This window comes from Hyperoodon ampullatus, assembly GCF_949752795.1.
Source record: "Hyperoodon ampullatus genome assembly, chromosome: 19".
NCBI classification, from domain to species: domain Eukaryota; kingdom Metazoa; phylum Chordata; class Mammalia; order Artiodactyla; family Ziphiidae; genus Hyperoodon; species Hyperoodon ampullatus.
The window spans coordinates 41,995,474-42,013,853 of NC_136932.1; the positions used below are offsets into that span (position 1 = coordinate 41,995,474).

The 18,380-nt window shown below is 53.3% G+C and overlaps 1 protein-coding gene across 1 annotated transcript; it reads right to left on the reverse strand.

The window, feature by feature from the left end:
• Positions 1-411: 411 nt before the first annotated feature.
• CTNS (cystinosin, lysosomal cystine transporter) lies at positions 412-15,106 on the reverse strand (the record flags this gene model as incomplete). Its single annotated transcript, XM_079725771.1, has 11 exons — positions 15,031-15,106; positions 10,949-11,027; positions 9,681-9,765; positions 5,558-5,661; positions 5,316-5,447; positions 4,513-4,612; positions 4,303-4,422; positions 3,071-3,241; positions 1,222-1,339; positions 829-943; positions 412-460 (listed from the first exon to the last, which is right to left on the reverse strand). Exons 1-11 carry the CDS (start codon positions 15,089-15,091, stop codon positions 412-414), a joined length of 1,134 nt encoding a protein of 377 aa, XP_079581897.1. The 5' UTR covers positions 15,092-15,106.
• Between the last annotated feature and the right edge of the window lie 3,274 nt (positions 15,107-18,380).

An 18,380-nucleotide genomic window follows, 5' to 3' on the forward strand; every position in this document is an offset into this window, starting at 1 on the left:
TCGTTAGTGTGATAAGGATCCAGAGAGTACTGGATGTGAGCCCAGTTCTGAACCAATCTGTTGGGTACCTCCAGGCTCAGAAATACTGATTCTTTACCAGAGCCTGGCCTGGGCCACCTGTGATTGCAGTCGTGGAAGTGGATTTATGTAGAATGAGTGTCAGGACGGTGAGTGCTCAGAGAATGCAGCCTTCAGAGGAGGCACCCCAAGGCCTAACCCCAAAGTCCTAGCCCCCCTGCCACCAGCACCAGCACCTCGGGTCTATTGGTCATGGCACCTGGCTGCTTGGTCTCTGAACACAGCAGTGGCAGCAAAGCACCCTTGGCTCTCCCAGCTGCAAGGTCAGTCCTTCAAGCTGCTCCCAGAAACGCTGGTTGCTTGGGGCCAGGCCTTTGGCTCCAAGCCCAGTGCTCAATCCTGCCTGGGACGGCTGCCAGAAGCCCTGTGTGCTGCCTGAAGCCTTGAAGAAAATAGAGATGCAGCATCAAGATGCAGGAGGGCCAGATGCCTGGCCAGCAAGGCCTGGGAGGGGCTGAGACCTCTGGGGAGTCTGGGAGGGGCCGCCAGTGGTCTGGCCGTTAATCTTGGCACACAGTCAGGTGCCTATCCCAGAGGTAGGTTCCTCCCTGGCCTGGAAGAGTCCTGGACGAAGCCAGGCTGGTTCAAGTTTAAGGAGTTTGGCCCTGAGGAAGAGACTGCTTCTCCACATGGAGCCAGCCCGGCACTCCAGACGGCTTCTTCAGCCTTCCTGGTGGCAACTTGCCCACCAGGACCCAGGGCTTGGGCTGTTTCTGCTGGGTCCCTGGGAGCTAGTTCAGCTGGTCATACCCTGGTTTCTTTCTGTACAAGCAGAAATGCTGGATGAAGAAGACAACATCGAAGAAGATGGAGAAGATGCCGAGGCCAAACTTGGTTGGGTCTCCAAAGATCAGCGTCCACTGGTCTGTTAGCAGCCAGAAGGGATGGGATTGGTTTTGGATTTAGGTTGGCAGCTCCTGAAGCAGCTGGAGCACGTGGGGCTGCGGGGCGGGGGGGGCGCGGGGGTGCTCATCTGCCCAGGAAACCACAAGTCCTCTAGCTGCCAAAGCCCCGAGGTGAGCCTCACCTTGGGGGCTGGGACTGGCTAGGATTCCCCGAGTGGGGTAGGGGTGGTTTCCAGGAAGCCTGGCCCCACCCTGTGCCTCTAGCCCGCCAAGTGGGCGGGCCTGCCGGCTGACTCACCGTTGTTGTAGGACTGGAGGAACATCTGCAGGAGGCTGAAGCTGCCCCCAGTGAAGTCCAGAAGCACGTTGCCAATGCTCCAGCCCTCGGTGCTTTGGTAGTAAAAGTTCAAGTAGGCCTGGGCCAGACAGATGGAGGGCGGTGAGGGGGCTCAGTGGCGGCCTCCTGCACCTCGTGACCGCGCTCCAAACAAGAGCGGCTCACATTCCTCCCACTCACGCGCTTGGACCTCAGCTCCAAAAACACAGTGACCTTTGGGCACGGTTTGGGCGGGTCCTGGGGTCTCATCTGCGTGCTCAGCAAACAGAGCCCTCCTCCTCCTTCCCTCGCACCTCCCAAACTCCGGCAGAGGGATAGGGAGCTGCTGCCTCTCCATCTTCTTCAGCCCTCCCTATCCTGGCTTTCCAGCAACTCTGATTTTTCTACTCACTTTCGAATGGAGAATCTCCCCAAACTCAGCCTGGACTGAATTCATGTCGTGCTTATGAACATGGCCTGGGAGTCCGATGGCCTGGTCTGGAATCCCAGCTCCACCATCGGAGGAGCTATGTTACCCTGGGAGAGTTACTTGAGTTTTCCCAGCCTTAGTCTCCCCGTCTGCAGAGTGGACTTAACTCCCTCCTCAGCCCTGGTTGGGCTCTAGGGCCTCCACCTCGGGCTTCCCAGGTCCAGCCCACTCGCACATCACCCCTCTTCCAGCTGCCAGTGCCCTCTGGGCTTCTCTGACTGTTGACCTGCCTTCCCACCACCCGGGGCGACGGCTTGGCCTCTGCAGTGGTCTTCTCCCAGTTAGCCACCTGCCAGTTCCCCTCCTTTGCCCTCTCCCACCTCTCCAGTCCTGGACGGTTCCAGGCATCTCTAACTGGGGCTCCTGCCTCCCAGGTTTCCCGGGCACAAGCCTTCCCATGCTCAGGGACTGAGGCCCCACTTCCCCCAAAGCCTTCCACCGACTCTGAAGCTGCCTTCCCAAGCACCCTGGGACCCGGCCCCGCCTTCCTGGCTTCACAGTGCTCCGCGGGCAAGGTCTTCTCTGCCTGTGCCTTTGTGCAGGCTGCCCCGGCCTGGAGCACCCCTTCTCTCTTGTCCACAGACCTGAGTCCTGCTCACCCTTAAGCGGATGGCTCTGTTTCCATGCCCTCCAGGGTACTGGCCCTGACTCTGGCCAAAATGCTCTCCTTCCTGGGCCCATGGAACACAAGGTTCCCTGTGCTGGGAAGGCGAGTTAAACGCGAGGGCCTAGATTCAGCCTGCAGTTGGCAGTTCTTCTACACCTGACCCTCTCTTGGGCCATTCCGCCTGTGGGGCAAGCTATGTTTGACTCTTAAGCTGTGTCTGACCCAGCTCTGAATAGGACTGTTTGAGTAATCGAGCGGAGGGTGCTGAGGGCTCACGACGAGGACCCTGAATGGTGGTGGGTTCCCCCCTCCCACCTCATCTTCCTGGTACCCTGCTGTGGCTCGTCAGGGTCATCAGTTGTTGGTAATGGGTGGCGGTGGTAGGGTGGGGGGCAAAGGTGAAGTCATTAGAAAGGTGGGGCTGGAGAGAGATGGGAGTGACCTGCACAACCCTTGACTCTCAGAGCTGAGCATGAGTCAGAGAAGCGGCCACTGACTTCCCTGTGGGATTCCTGGCCCCTGGGAAGAGCAAGTACTGGTCACAGCCGGTTTTCTGTGAGGCCCCACTCCAGCTGGGCTTGCCAGCCTCCTCCCTGTAGCTTTCCATCCACATCTCACCCCGGCCAGAAGCTGCCCCAAGGGAGCCGGGTCCAGGGTCTGTGTCTCATCCCTCTCACGCTAACGGCCAGACCCTGGAGGTACCTGTGGAAAAGGCGGGCAGACCCTGGAGGTACCTGTGGAAAATACTTGACCAGCGTCACTGCCAGCTTGATGTAGGAGAAGCAGAAGAGAAACTGCAGCCACGTGGTGGCCCTGACCGCGGCTGTGATCAGGGTGATGAGTGTGAAGAGCCAGGAGAGCACGAGGAAGCTGATGGCCAGCCAGGACACCCGCTGGTTGCCTCGCTGAGGACGAGACAGGGAAGGGGAAGGGATGGGTGGGGTGCAGAGAGCCCAGCACCAACTGCACCTTGTCACCATCAGGGTCTCTGGTTCCATCCTCTGGGACTTAAAGAGCCCATCTGCTTCCTGTTCCCATGTTGTAGAGCCGGGTCCCTCTCAGAGCCCACCAGGAGTGAAGGGTGCTGGGGACATGGCCCCCATCACGCTGGACGCCTGGCACCTCATCTCGGCCCAGGCTCCTTCCACAACCCGAGGGAGCCTGATTGGCTCTGGAATCTCCTTCCCAAAAGCAAGCCTCCCTCATCTAACCTTCTCAGCAAAGAGTAAGAAAACCTAGAAGATTCATGAAGGTGGGGGCCAAGCAGCTCTGGCCGGCCTTGTGTGTGGGAAGAGAACTCCCCAAGGGAAGTGGTGCACCCACAGGGACGTGAAAGGAAACAGTAGCATCAGCGATGCCCTGAAATACGCACTAACTCACGACGTCCTCCCCTGCTGAGACAGCAGACGGCCCTCCAGCAGCACAGCTGTGCCCGGGCTCCTCAGCCCGGCCCCCAGAGCCCCCCAGGGCCTCTCCTGCTCCCTCCACTGCCACCCCGGCCACCCCATCTGCTCACGGTCCCTCTCGCTGCTCCCTGGCCTTCACAGTCCTGTCCGCCGGCTGGGGTGCCCCACCCTGGCCCTCTTCCCCACCGCCATGGGAACGTCACTCATCCCTCAGACCGCAACTCAGTGCCCTCTTTCCCCCTCCTCCCTGGCTGAGTCGTGGGGCCCACGAGCTACCTGTGCTCTCCCTGCCCGCTCAGCTCTCAGCCTGCTGGGCCATCACTGCCTCCCTCTGTGTCCCTCACCCCAAACCTGGGGCGGCCTGAGGACTTGGGCTTACGGGGTGTTCCCTGTGCCCAGCGTGGGGTCTGGATAATAGGCCAGCAGATGTGAGTGAACGGACACATTTCCCTTCTGGGGGTTTCCATGTCTCCTGTAAAACGGCAGGTATGGGCAGCAGGTGCCACCGGGTGTTGGCCTGGGCAGCGCAGGCTGCGGCGGGTGCCAGGGTCACTGCTCACCTCGTACAGGAAGCACTGCACCGTGATAACCAGGGTGAGGGCGACCGCGTGCAGGCTGAAGAAGACGTCATTACTGTCCACGGGGTTCACGCCATTGGGGTATTTGAGGAGAAACTGCTCCTGTTTGGGAGTGGGGAGAAGCTGGGGGGTGAGGGGTGGCCAGACCACCGGACAGCTTGGACTGGGCTGCGGGGGCGAGCAGGGCCGTACCTTGATGGAGGGAACCCAGAGGAGGCCGATGTTGAACACGCTGTAGGCCACGAAGCCCATCAGGTTCAGGGCCACGAAGTCAAAGCTCAGACCCACGACACTGAGGAGGGGGGCGGGGGGACGGGGAGAAGCAGAGCAGGGGGTGAGACTGGGGGCCGCCGGGGGCTGGAGGGGACAGAGCTCCCAGCACACAGGAAGGAGGGCCTGGCTCCCTCAAGGAGAGCACAGTCCTCAGGTCCCTTTCCATGCCACCCCCAATGCCACCGAACCCCACCCTCCTGGGATTGTCTGGAGGCTTCCTGCAGAGAGGAAGCGCCTCCCTCCCCGGTTCCCAGCTCAGCAACCCCTCAGAGGCCCACGTTCCTTGGTGGCCTAGGTGTCCTTGGTGCATGACGCCTGGGCCCTTGTCTTTAAAATCAAGGTGGGCCGCCTTTCGTCTCTGAGGCTGAAGGATCCAACTCCTGCACTGGGGCACAACTTGACACTAATTCCTCCAGGGCTCCGTGGACCAGGAGCCCGGCAGATTCAGGTGGGCTCCTCCCACCCATCCTCTTCTCCACTTCCACTGAGAAGCCCCATTTTGTTGCTTTCGCAGGGAGGGGCTGAATTGCACAAGAGACCAAATGCCCAGCACTGCAAGTCCTACATAGGCGCTTAGAACTTTCACATCAGGCCACTTTTAAGAAAGGACAGGAAGAAAGAAGAGCAGAGGGGTAAGTCAGAACCCAGGCTGCCCACAGGCTCGTTGGAACGCCCATCCTACCGGCCCCAGGTGAAGCTGCACGTGAAGCCCCGTGGGTTACCTTTTCCGCCTCCAGTTGGTGATCACCTGCGGGTAGAAGGAGATGGACCAGGCCACAAAGTAGATCCAGCCGATCACCTGGTTTATGATGCTGACGACACTGCTGTGGATCACGGAGAAGCGTATCCTTGGGCTGGAGAGAATGTGGGGACCGGGATGAGCTGGGGCTGGACTTCTGGAGGAAACCCCACGTGCCAGCACCATCCCCCTTTTTAGGGCCCACACGGGCGGAGGCCAGCCTACCTGGTCTGGTTGGAGTGATTTCCGTGCAGGTAAGTGGTAACTTGTCCAACATTTTGAGACGTCACTTGAAAAGAGGAATCTGTCACGCCGGGAGGGACCACAACCTGTTAGGAAAACTGAATCAGGTCCAGCGCCCCATAGTTATTGGGACCCCAGCTCCAGGCCTTGCACTAGGGAATGGAGGGACAGGTCACACACAGCCCCTGCCTTCTAGGAGCTTCCTAACAGGAGGGAGAAATGTTGGACTAATCAGCCAGCTGGAACCCCCATACATCAGTGTCAGACTTTCTGAGCAGGAGGGCCCTGCCCTCAGGCCCTCCCCTGGCTTATCTCTGAGAGATGGTGGGAGGGCCCTCTTCATCTCGCTAGCCATTCTATCTCCGGCAAGTTATTTGAGCTCTGATCTTGGTTTGCTTATCTGTAAAAGGGGATAACACAAGTGTCTACCTTACAGGGTTGCTCTGAACGACATAATGTCCATAAAGCTTACGGCGCCGAGCCTGACACGCAGCAAGCTGTGAAGTGTTTACCATCACTACTACCCTACGATGACCGCTATTACCTCTACTTCCGTTACTACGGACGGCTCTTTCCAGACCCACAGAGGGATGTCTGCCCCATGCCCAGCCTGGCTGCCAAGCGACAAAACAGAAGAGGTGCACACACCAGACGCCCGGCAGGGAGAACATCCTTACCCACATTTCTGCCCAATATTCATCGAAAGCTCTGCTCCAAGAAACAGTACTTGGAGGCCTACCTGCAACTTCTGACCTCCCAATCATGCTTCCTGATGCTCTCAAATCCCGAGTGTGGCAGGGAGTGGGATGATACCTTTACTGAACCACACTGTCCCCCTGCCCCCATCTCTTTGTTCCCTGGATGATGCTTCAGGGCCCGCCTTCCACCCATGTTGTGGGCACTGTGAGGATGTGGCTCACTGGATTGCAGTGGCTTCTTCAGGGACCCTTGAACACTGTCTTTCTGCTCTTATCCCCAGAAATCAGGGGGCTTTGGCAGGACAATTGAAATGGTGTAAGTGGCTGCTGCAAAGCCTGGGATCCAATTCGTGGCCAATGTCTCGTGAGCTACATCTTCATGACACGTACAACTCTCGGCTCTTTTACTTTCCCATCCTCATTTGTTCTTATTTTTAGCAGATTTTCCTGGCAACTGTTGTTTGCATATTTCTAAGTGGCCACCAGGTACCTACTAGAACTAGGTAAGAGGAAAATCTTCCAATTGGAAATTAACTGATACAAGGCAGAATGAAATCATAACAATTGCTTTTAATTTTTTTTATTAATTTTTATTTTTGGCTGTGTTGGGTCTTCGTTGCTGCACATGGGCTTGCTCTAGTTGTGTTGACGGGCTTCTCATTGTGGTGGCTTCTCTTGTTGCAGAGCACGGGTTCTAGGTGTGCACCCTTCAGTAGTTGTGGCACGTGGGCTCAGCAGTTGTGGCTCACAGGCTCTAGAGCGCAGGCTCAGTAGTTGTGGCGCATGGGCTTAGCTGCTCCATGGCATGTGGGATCTTCCCGGACTGGGGCTCGAACCCGTGTCCCCTGCATTGGCAGGCGGATTCCTAACCACTGTGCCACCAGGGAAGTCCTGCTTTTCATTTTTTTAATCAATAAACTTTATATTTTAGAGCAGTTTTAGGTCCACAGCAAAATTTATTGCTATCTTTCTTCCGACTGCTTTCTTTCTATGTGCCAGCTGCAACCCTACTTGCTAGTTGCTACTGCTTGCTTTTAATCTTACTGCTTTTAATCCTCACAGCCCTGTCAAGGAGACATTATTAACCTTCTGTCCACAGATGAGGAAACTGAGATGTGTCGGGGTGATGTACCTCACCTGTGGTTCACAGGGCAGGCTCCTAGACCGCCTGCCTGACCCCCAAGTTCTACCCAGTGGTTTCCAAAGGCACAGGGAGTAGACAGGAGTAGTTAGAGAAAGGGATGGGTCAGGGAGGCATAAGCCTGGAAGAGTGGGCTGGTGCCCAGACAGGTCATTCTACACACGAATCTGCCACCATTATGCTAAAAAAAAAATAAAATAAAAAAATTGAACTAGGGACTTCCCTGGTGGCGCAGTGGTTAAGAACCTGATAACGCGGGGGACACGGGTCCGAACCTTGGTCTGGGAAGTCCCACATGCCACGGAGCAACTAAGCCCGTTCACCGCAAGTACTGAGCCTGCGCTCTAGAGTCCGCGTGCCTAGAGCCCGTGCTCCACAACAAGAGAAGCCACCGCAATGAGAAGCCCACACACCACAACGAAGAGTAGCCCCCGCTCGCCACAACTAGGGAAAGCCTGTGCACAGCAACAAAGACCCAACACAGCCAAAAATAAATAAATTAATTAATTAAATTAAATTAAATTCTTAAAAAAAAAACTGAACTATAACATAGGTGCAGAAAAGTGCACCCAGCACCCAGATCAAGAAATGGAACATTTCCAGACCCCAGAAGCCGTGTTCTGTTCCCTTTTGGTCATCGCTGATCCCAAAAGGAGACTACTATTTTTTTTTTACTATAGGAGTATTTTATTTATTTATTTATTTGTACAGCAGGTTCTTATTAGTTATCTATTTTATACATATTAGTGTGTACATGTCAATCCCAATTCATCCCCCGACCCCCGACCCCGCTTTCCCTCCTTGGTGTCCATATGTTTGTTCTCTACGTGTGTCTCTATTTCTGCCTTGCAAACTGGTTGGGAAACCACTCTTCTAACACCATAGACTTGCTTTGTCTGTGTTTGTACTTTACACACAAAGAATCATACAGTCCAGGCTTTTTTTTTTTTTTTTTTTTGGCTTAATGTTATGCTTGACTGTCACTTATTTTTAAAAGATTAATCTTTCCCTTAGATGTTTGACCCTTAAACTAAGTGATCAGTGTCCATTCCTCAGAGTCTAAATTTGATCTGTGGATCAAGCCAGACCTCTGAGGGCTAAGTACCAGAACCTGCTCTTAGAACCAACGGCTTTTCTTACCCTGCAGCAGGCCTCATATCCCGGGGCAGGAGGGGGAAGCTGTGGGAAATGGCCCTATGAGAGGAGACTCCCCTCTCACTCAGGTCCTTTAGGTAGACGCTCTTTATCTGATCATGAGTCAATACTGTTTGCTTGCTAGGGGGCTCAGAGCTGATTTGCAGCTCATTTCTACGACCACACAGGGCCTCATGCTGAGCCTCACGGCTATCAATTTCATCCCTGTGTTCATCTTGTCTGGTTTCTTTTTTCCCCCTACTGATTTGTTTTAAAATCAAGTTGATTGGTAATTGGCTCAAAACCTTGGTAAGGTGGAAGCAGGGTATGTATTAACAGATAAATGTATAAAGACTATAAATAGTCATCACTATTATATCAGACAGCCTCTGGCACTGGTTTTTGGAAATAACACTCATCCAATGGGATCTCAGAACAGTGCTTTGCAAACTTTAATGTGGACCCAAATCATCTGGGGAATCTTGCTTATATGCAGATTTTTAATCAGTAGGTCTGGGATAGGGCATTTCTAAAAAGTTTTAGCGGGGAGGGATAAATTAGGAGTTTGGGATTAACGTATACACACTATTATATATAAAATAGATAACCAACAAGGACCTACTGTGTAACACAGGGAATTACATTCAATATTTTGTAATAACCTATAAGGGAAAAGAATCTGGAAAAGAATATATACATAAAGAATATATATACATATGTGTATGTATAACTGAATCACTTTGCTGTACACCTGAAACTAATATAACATTGTAAATCAGCTATATTTCAATTAAAAAGAAAATAAAAGATTTTAAAGCAGAGACAATGCTCCTAGTCCATGGATGCTCTTTGGGCAGCAAAGTCTTAAAAAACCATCTTAAGAATTTCTTCTACATTCTCAGAACCATTTCTGCCTCAGATTTCTTACCATCACTTTCCTAATTCCATCTACATAGCATAAAACGTCCATCCTCAAAGAGACTAACAAAGCCCAAATCTGAGATTTCTAGAATAATAGGACAGGGGCAGCCCACGGTATAAAAACAAGGTGGCCTATTTACACAAGCACTTAGTTAAAATGTGTTTTGTTAACCAGTAGTTTTCTGCCCATCAGTTATGATTCATTACTTACTTCATCAGGGAGCTGAAGGATAGTAACGTTTTTTGAACGAAATGTAATTTCAAAAGTGATCACCAAGGTTGCATTTAAAGGACGCCTGTGGAGGACAAGAGTCTGGTTACTGCTGAGAAGTTGTACTCCGTGAGATCTCAACCAGCCCTCTGGATTTCACAGCAGGCCTGTCATTTCTCAAGCAATTAGGGTGAGGCACTGCTATGTGCTTGGCCCTGGGGGGTTGAGAGGTGGGGTCCCTGTGGCCAGTGAGAACATGAGAAGGTGGGAAACTGGCTGTGAGTGCCACATGAGGTGTCCAGAGGCCGACAGGACCGTGGCATCTGCTCTGGTGGGAAAGGCTCCTGAGAAGGGTCAGGTGGCAGGGAGCAGCATCCCCAGAGAGCAGTGAGATATGTCTGAGTGGGAGCAGCCCATAGGGACCTCAAGTCTGGGCTTAGAGGCCTGGAGTTAATTTGGAAGGTGGTGGAAATCCGCTTAAGGATTCTGCAGAGGGGAGAGTTGTGCTGAGGGGGTGATGTGTCAGATTTACAAGGTGTCGATGTGCAGAAATGGCAGGGATCTGGGGATGGAATGTGGGTCGTTAGGGAGCCTTGGTCCCAAAGCTTTGGTTTGAGATCAGACATCCCAGGAGAGGTGAGGAAAAGGGAGAAGGGTAAAGAGAAAAAAATAACAGGGTTCCAGATCTTCATCTTGGGGAATTCTCATGGCTGGGAGGCAAGAGTTGGGCAAAGCAGGGAAGGATACAGAGGAGGTAGACTCTCTGGCACGGTCTGGACTAGGTCGGCACCCTCGTGCGGGAACCAGCAGAGGGCAGCTAGAGAGCCTCTCAGATGAGCCTCAGCAGGAGCGCTGCACAGTGGGATCCACCCTATGCAGTTGGATGTGATCTCAGAAGCACTGCCAAGCGACTTAGCTCCTTGCCCCCAACCTTCAGGGCTCTCTTCAAATATTTCGAACCTTGGAAAGGACCACTTGGAAGTCTGGCATCAACTGCTGGTCACTCAAGGACCCTTCTCACCTGGGGAAAAGGCTCACGTGTCATCCTCTTCCCACTGGAGGCAAGGATTCAGCGGTTGGGGAGAGAGAGACTTTGGGACCTCAGTCTGCAGCCTAGGGCCGCTGCCTTTCTTTCCCTGGCTTGTCTTAAAGTGAAGAGGCAAGGGCATCACACTTAAAATATGAACAGACTGAGCCGGGGGTCAGCCCTGACCCAGCTGTGGGGCGAACAAACTGGGCTGAGGACAAAGCTGGGCCGGGGAACTTACGGGAGGGAGATGCTGACGTTGGTGGAGCTTCCATTTTCCAGCTTCACGGTGGGAGGAACAGAGAAGTTGACCGTGGACTCTGGAACGACCCAAATCAGAGGCTTGAGTCATGAGGTCAGAGAACTCAGGCCCACTGAGACGCTGGGAGGAGGGACCCTGACACTTGAACTTGCGAAGTCTGATTTATAACCACCTCTATCCCCTAGGCAGAGACTCTGAGATTCTGAGGGGCTAAGTAAGTGATGGGACTGGAAATGTCCTTGTTATGCTCTTTCCCCTTCTGCTGCCAGAAACAGAGGGAGACACAGGCCTGAGGAGATGCTATAGCTTCCTCCTCTCCCACCGATGAGCTCTGAGGGTCTGTAGGAGTCACCCAGAAATAGAAACCATGGAGCCCAAAAACTGGTCCCAGTTTTTGGCCCAACTGGCCCAAAGGAAATCAAGCCACAATCTGGGACTGGAACACGTGGGCTTAAACCACCTCTTCAGATGGAAAGCACAATGGTTTCCTCTGTTCATGAGCTAAGCTGGCCCCGCAGAACCGGTCCTGTCCCTTCCTGTAGTCTCAGAGAGACACCTGGGGCCCAGCTTACCTGTTTCTAAAGAACTGCCTTTGGGCTCCTGTACAAACCCAGCTCACCCCATTCATTGATCCCCCTCCAGAGGCTGACTCTGCTGGGGACACGGGAGAGACTGGTGAACAGTAAACAGTTTCACTATGGGAGATTTCTTCTTGGCATTAAGATGCTAACTCAAGAGGTAAACAGGCCTGGGGGTGAGGGAGGAAGCAGGTTTGGGAAGCCAAACACTCCAGGGCAACTTGGCCACAGACCCGGAGTGAGTTAGCTTCTCTCTGACCTCTTCCTGTGTTCTCTGGGCGGCCCCTGCGCCCCAGGTGTTCTCAATGCCCCAGGCACGCATCTACTTCACCTCCCTCACCTGAGGGCCTTCGCAGCCTAAGGTGTGATCATGAATCTAGACTGGGCTGGGAAGGGCGGGGGATGGTCCACAGGGGAAAGCAGGTGCTCAGTTTGATGAAGATGGTCCTTGTGTGGGTACTGGCTACAGGTGGGGCCCAGGTCTCCCTCTCCCTCCAGGTCTCCCCAGACCCCTCAAAGGCAGAGACGAAGACCTGAAATTTTAGATGCTCAAGTTGGAAGGAAACTTAAAAGTTCCCTAATTCTACCTCCGCTGTCTGAGCCCCTTCTCAGTCCTCCTACCTAGTAGTTTCTCTTCCTCTGTCCGGACACCTCGGCGGGAGCGGGGGAGGGGAGGGGGGTGCGGAGAGTAACCTCATCTCCTCCAAGGGAACCTGCCAGCCTGAAACTTGCACGCCGGGGCCTGGCTCTGTGACCCAGGACCTCTCAGACCCTACCTGAGCCGCCTTGTCCAGGCTGGCCTGCAGGTGGATGCAGATGCAGGCTCTGGCCCGTGCCTGCAAGTCTCCAAGCTGATTCCCACAGTCCGTTGCAGTCCCCACCCTGGCCCTTGGGAGGCCAAGCTGCTCAGAGCAGAGTAGGATGGTCCCCACCCACCACCCCCTCCTTAGGTGTATCCTTGGGGCCTGGAGGCAGCTCTGCCCTCCTTGTTCACACTCACCCCTCTCATACCAGCCCGAGGCTCTGTTCTGGGCTGCACAGCTGAGGTAAGAGGACTTAAAGGTCCCTGCTGTTACTTTCTACCTAGAGCCTGAGGACCACATCAGATAAGCAAGACCCTGCCCAGGACAGGGATACTGAAAGTGATGCCAGGTAGCCACCCACATTCTGGGTCCCTGGGGCTCTGCTGGGACTGTGGTCAGGGTGAGTGGGAGATCCGCCGCATGGCCTTAACTCTTCCCGACTTTGCATTTTAAAAGAGGAGGTTGTGAGCTCTCAGAGAACCGGGTCAGGGTTCAACCACTTCCCCTCACTTAGCCCCAAGGAAGATGGCAGCGCTCAGCAGCTGCGAGACTGGGCTCTGGGCCACACAGTTCCCTCCTGGTTCTGTCACTTCCTCTCTGTGTGACCCAGAGTAAGGTACTTAACCTCACTGGGCCTCCATTTCCTCACCTGCGAAATGGAGAGCACAGCACTACCTCCCTCCCAGGGGCACTGTGAAGATAAAGCGCGGTGACGCCTGTGATGCAATTTCCACACAGCCTGAGTGCGAAACAATTGCTGGTGACTATTCTTATCATCAAAATGATAAGAATGGGCTAAAAAATGCTTGGGTTAAAAAATGCAGGACATTTTTTAGCCCAAGATGGGAGGCAGTTAGGAAGCTGGCATCATATCATATCCTGGGAAAGCATGTTTTAAAGTTTGCCCCAGGGCAGGATTCTCTGGACACCACATCCGAATAACCAAATGAGTCTTGGTGAGACTACCTGAAGGTTTCCCCAAGGAGAGTCTTTGCATTTTAAAAACTAATCCTTATTGGCACATCTTCCACTATGCCTCCCACCGCACGCCAGCCACTCTGCTGTACTGTGAACTCCCATTCTCTAATTACTATAACAGTGAGAGACGGGCAACGTGATCCCTATTTCGGATAGAAGAAAGTGGAGAATCCCATGAGGGCAAGTGTCCTGCTCACACAGCTCAGAAACGGTAGAGGCAAGATTTAAACCTAGGCCAGCCTGGTCCAGAGCGCAGGTCCTTGCCACTAGGTGGCAGCACCTCAAGATTCCACCCAAAGAAGTCAGGGGCAAAAAACTCTGAAGGCAAATGATCTCATCATTGGTCCTCTATTACCACTCCCGAAAGCAGAGACAAGTTTGGGAGAGACTTCTACCCTCTCTGGGCCTAAGTCAGCCCTCTGTATAATCGAGTGGTGGCAGTTGGATTTGTTCTTCTTTCCTAGGGCAATGCATTAGCATGACTAATGGAGCTTTACTTAAAGCGGGCCAAGGCTCATGTACACACTTTTGGGCCTTAGTCCCAGACAATATGATCCGGCAGGTCTGGAGTGGGGCTCTGGCATTCGTATGGAAGAACACCGGACTCCATGATGTTCTTTCTTTCTTGGAAGAAACCTCTTCTTTCTCGGAAATTGCTTACCCACAAGGTGTGACTACAAGGTGACATGACTGATTGTTTAACAAACCTGGAAGAGCTGATCAGATGACCTGTGTTTTCTCAGAGACTCAAGAGGCCAAATAATTGGAGCAGTGCACCCACTGCGTGTGGCTCTTGGGAAGCTTTGGCAAGGGTTTGCACAGCTTGTATAAGGTTAATTTGGAAACTCTAGTTGGGGTTTTAAGATGTATTTGATTTGTTTTTGGCTGCGCTGCAAGGCTTGTGGGATCTTAGTTCCCTGACCAGGGGTTGAACCCAGGCCCTTGGCAGTGAAAGCACCGAGTCCTAACCACTGGACTGCCAAGGAATTCCCAAGATGTATTTGATTTTTGACAACAGCCAGATGATCAAAATAATGGGCCTGGTGTCCTTGGAGGCTCTACACAGCTTTTCATGGAAGGAATTTCAGCAATGTTTGGGCAGTGGAGAATCGATGGAATGATACAGGCCTCTAAGGGCCCTGCTCTGAAGGTCAAGCCTCACAAGGATGCACAAACTCTGACGTGTTTTTCGACAACCAGCCTGAATTCTGTGAGGCCCCTAGCCCTGCTTCACCCTGGTTCCTCGGTCCCTGTCTAAGGGAAGAGCTTTCTTATCATACCAGGCGATGCCAGGCAGGCTCCTCAGGTGTCTACCACTTGGCAGAACCAGGTGCAACAAGGTGGCCACCTCACCTGCTTCTGCAGCATCTCCCAGGACCCATAACTCCCTGTGTGAGGTCCACAGGGTGGGAACACAAGCTCTTCTCTACAGATATTATCCCAGATTTTCAGAGCTCCATAGTTTGATGTTGGTGATACAGAAAAGGGAATAGGGACCCCAGGGAAGAAGGCTAATTATCTGTGGAACCATCTGGCTCCCTGTAAAACTCCTGGACTCCAGACCTCGGTCTGCTCCAATCACTGGGTGCCCACCTAGCCAAGGGGCAGGCAGACACACGCAATCTGGATGGTCCTGAACTTTTGGCAGCAAACAAGTCAGGCTACTTACTCCATTTCTCTCTTTATCCATTTCTAAACTTACCACATTTCTCTATGAGCTTCAGGGGAAAAAGGATAAAAACAACCAGCCACCTCCTTATCATGTTCCTCGATTTCAATGAACTAGGAAGAAAAACAAACAGCAAGAGAAGTTCAGGTTAAAGTTGGATCAGCTTAGCAACAAGTGGACAATAAGCCACCTGGAACCATGGCACGGACAGTTCATAAAGGACTTTCACTTCACACCTGTGACTTCAATGGGCTTTGTATCACCAGCTTGGAGAAGGGGACCCCAGGGAGGACTTATCTTTCTTTGACATGTGGGGAAATGGGCTCAGAGAGGCTTAAGTGGGTTGTGTAAGGTCCCACCCTGAGGAAGTGGACAAATGCTGAATTTTTCCCTCTTCAACTGCTTTGTGCAACCTAGTAAACAGAAAGAAAGAATGCAGCCTTATTGGCTGGGGGTTCTTTTTTCCAGAAGATATTAAAACTGTGGTCAGATATTTGACTTTGTGAACCTATAAACCTTAAGGAAATTAACTTCATTTCCTGTCCTGGGATAAGCATCTATGGGTTAATGCCACCAACCAACCCTTGATTAGGACTTTTTGTTTGACAAGTGTCACTTCTCTGGGACCGGCAGGGATCATTCACAAAGGGGACCCAGTGTGGGACAAGCCCCAGATCAGCCCCGTAGCAGCTCATTTGTTAAGTGAAGGAAATGGGTTGCTGCGTACCCATAACCCCCACGCACAACAGGTGGACCAAGGGTCAAGATGGGGCAGGTAAGCGTAAATATCTGTAACTTGGCTTCCACATAATGCTTCAGTATACTGTGCTCCGCCCCGCCACCTGTGACAGCCTCTGGGGATTCCTGCAGACTGCTGGAGAGCCATGAGAGGTCGGTGTGGAAACATCCCTGCCCCCGCTCTGGTTTCAGTTTCCCCAAAAGGCTTCAAGAACCCTCCTGATACTCCCCTTCCTCGAAAAGGTCTCCCTGACTGCTTCAGCCTGCCTGACCTCCACTGCCCCTCCGTCTCCTCCAGGGGCCTCTCTGCCTGCTGCAGCTCCCCCGATCACTGGGTCTTATCTCAGGAGCTTTCCCACCTGCCGGCACCCATCCCCCCACTCTCTGGCCTCCTCTGGGGGCCTTGCCCTTGGCGCTGTATCCCTGTGCTCTCTGCCCCTCTGCTTTCTGTACCCTGACCTGCGGGAAATTGCTCTCCTGTGTATGTGGAATGACCCCCCTCTCATTCTTGCCACTCTCTGCTCTTCACACTTGATGTCCTCAAGCTCAGGATTCAGTTTGTTCCCCAGGGCAGAGTCTGGGTTTTCCTTGAGAACTCAGGCGCAGAATCAGGCCTAACCGGCTCTCTCATTCCACAGGATTGGAATGTAGACTGAGGAACTCAAATTCTTGGACAGCAGCAGTTCCCTGGTCCCAGATGCTGACACGCCTTGGAGGAAAGACATTAGGACAGATATAACGAACTTGAGAGATATGCGGTCGATTACAATGTTTGAAAAAGATCAGGTTAAAATTATACCCAGGGACTTCCCTAGTGGTCCAGTGGGTAAGACTGCGCACTCCCAATGCAGGGGGCCCGGGTTTGATCCCTGGCAGGGGAACTAGATTCCGCATGCATGCCGCAACTGAGAGTCCGCATGCCGCAACTAAAGATCCCGCGTGCCGCAACTAAGACCTGGCACAGCATGCATACATGCATGCGTGCATAAATAAATAAAATATTAAAAATTATAATTATACACAAAAACTAGTGTTTTGTGAATGCTACGAGATAGAAATGGAGAATTTCACCACAATGGGCTCTGTCTGGCATGCTGCTCTTCCTGTGTAAGTTCTATTAATATATTCTAGGCCTCACTCAGATGCCACCTGCTTCAAGAAGCCTCCCACTCCCAATCCCCTCCCAGGGGCAACCTGGGGTCAGGGGTTTCCTGTGGTGGCTCCACTTGGTTGGGTATCCGGTTAATCCTGTCACCTGCTGTACAACCTGGAACTCCCTGGATCTTCTTCTCTTGGAGAAGTAAAACCGATAGTGGCAAGGAATGTGTGCCCTGGAGAGTGACTGCATAGGTTTGAACCTGAGCTCCCCATTTATTAGCTGTGTGACTCTGGGGTGCTGCTTAACCTCCTCAAGCTCCAATTTCCTAAAGTGAAAACAGGGACAGTGGAAACTAAATCATAGGACTTAAATGAAATGACACGTTAAGCACGATTTGTGGTCCTTTTATCAGCAGTATTAAAATTTCAAGGGGGGCTTCCCTGGTGGCGCAGTGGTTGAGAGTCCGCCTGCCGATGCAGGGGACACGGGTTCGTGCCCTGGTCTGGGAAGATCCCACATGCCGCGGAGTGGCTGGGCCCGTGAGCCATGGCCGCTGAGCCTGCACGTCCGGAGCCTGTGCTCCGCAACGGGAGAGGCCACAACAGTGAGGCCCGCGTACCGCAAAAAAAAAAAAAAAAAAAAAAAAAAAAATCAAGGGGAAGGGGTTGGTAAGAAAAAAAGGTTGAGAAACAATGATGTAAAGTAAATACAACTGTTGCCTAGGGCACTTAGCAGGTTCTCACAAGCCTAGGTTGTAATTTTCCTCAACATTGTTGAAAAAGCCAGGGCCCAGTAGTCCTCCCTTCCTCCAGCTTGAAAGGCCCGGAAGGCGGGGACGGGTCTCGTCCTGCCCACTCCCCCGTAGCCCAGCCCGGCGCTCAGCACCCCAAAAGGAGTTCCTGACGTGATCCTCTCAGTGTCTCCCCTCTGCCAAGCAATCTGCAAACTCTGCGACCCAGACTCAGGCAGCAACTAAGCAGAAAGCGGGGAAGGGACGCTAACCTGCACTGGAAGAGAGCCTCCCACACCACCTCGGCAGCCCGGTGTCCCCTGCCTCCACTCACTACCACCCGAGCCCTTCAACCCGGGGGCTGTCCGGTGCCTCGAGGCCGGGACTAGTGGCCAGGGAAGGAACCCTGGCGCGGCTGAGGGAGGCTGGATGCGCGGCAGGCTGCCCAAGTAACTTGCTGTGCCAGTCTCTAGGCCTCAGGGGAAATGAGGCAGGGGGGATTGTCGGAGCCGCGTCGGCTCTCACCTGAGGTCCTCTACGCTCAGGGGACCGACCAGACGGGACGCAGGAGCCCCTTCGGACTGCACCAGCTTCCTCCGGCCGGCTTGACTTAATGTGGGGGCGGACCAGAAGTCACCTGATTCGAGCCACCTGATCCGCGGAGTACGGGTCTCGGCGCGATGCACCCTGGGAGCTGTAGTTTTCCCGCGTCTCAGCGAGACAGTTTGGGGCTGGGGAGGAGCGGAGGGGCTCAGGCAACTTGGCAGGCATGCGGGCTCGGATATGTGGGAGGGTTAAGACACTATTAGGGTCACA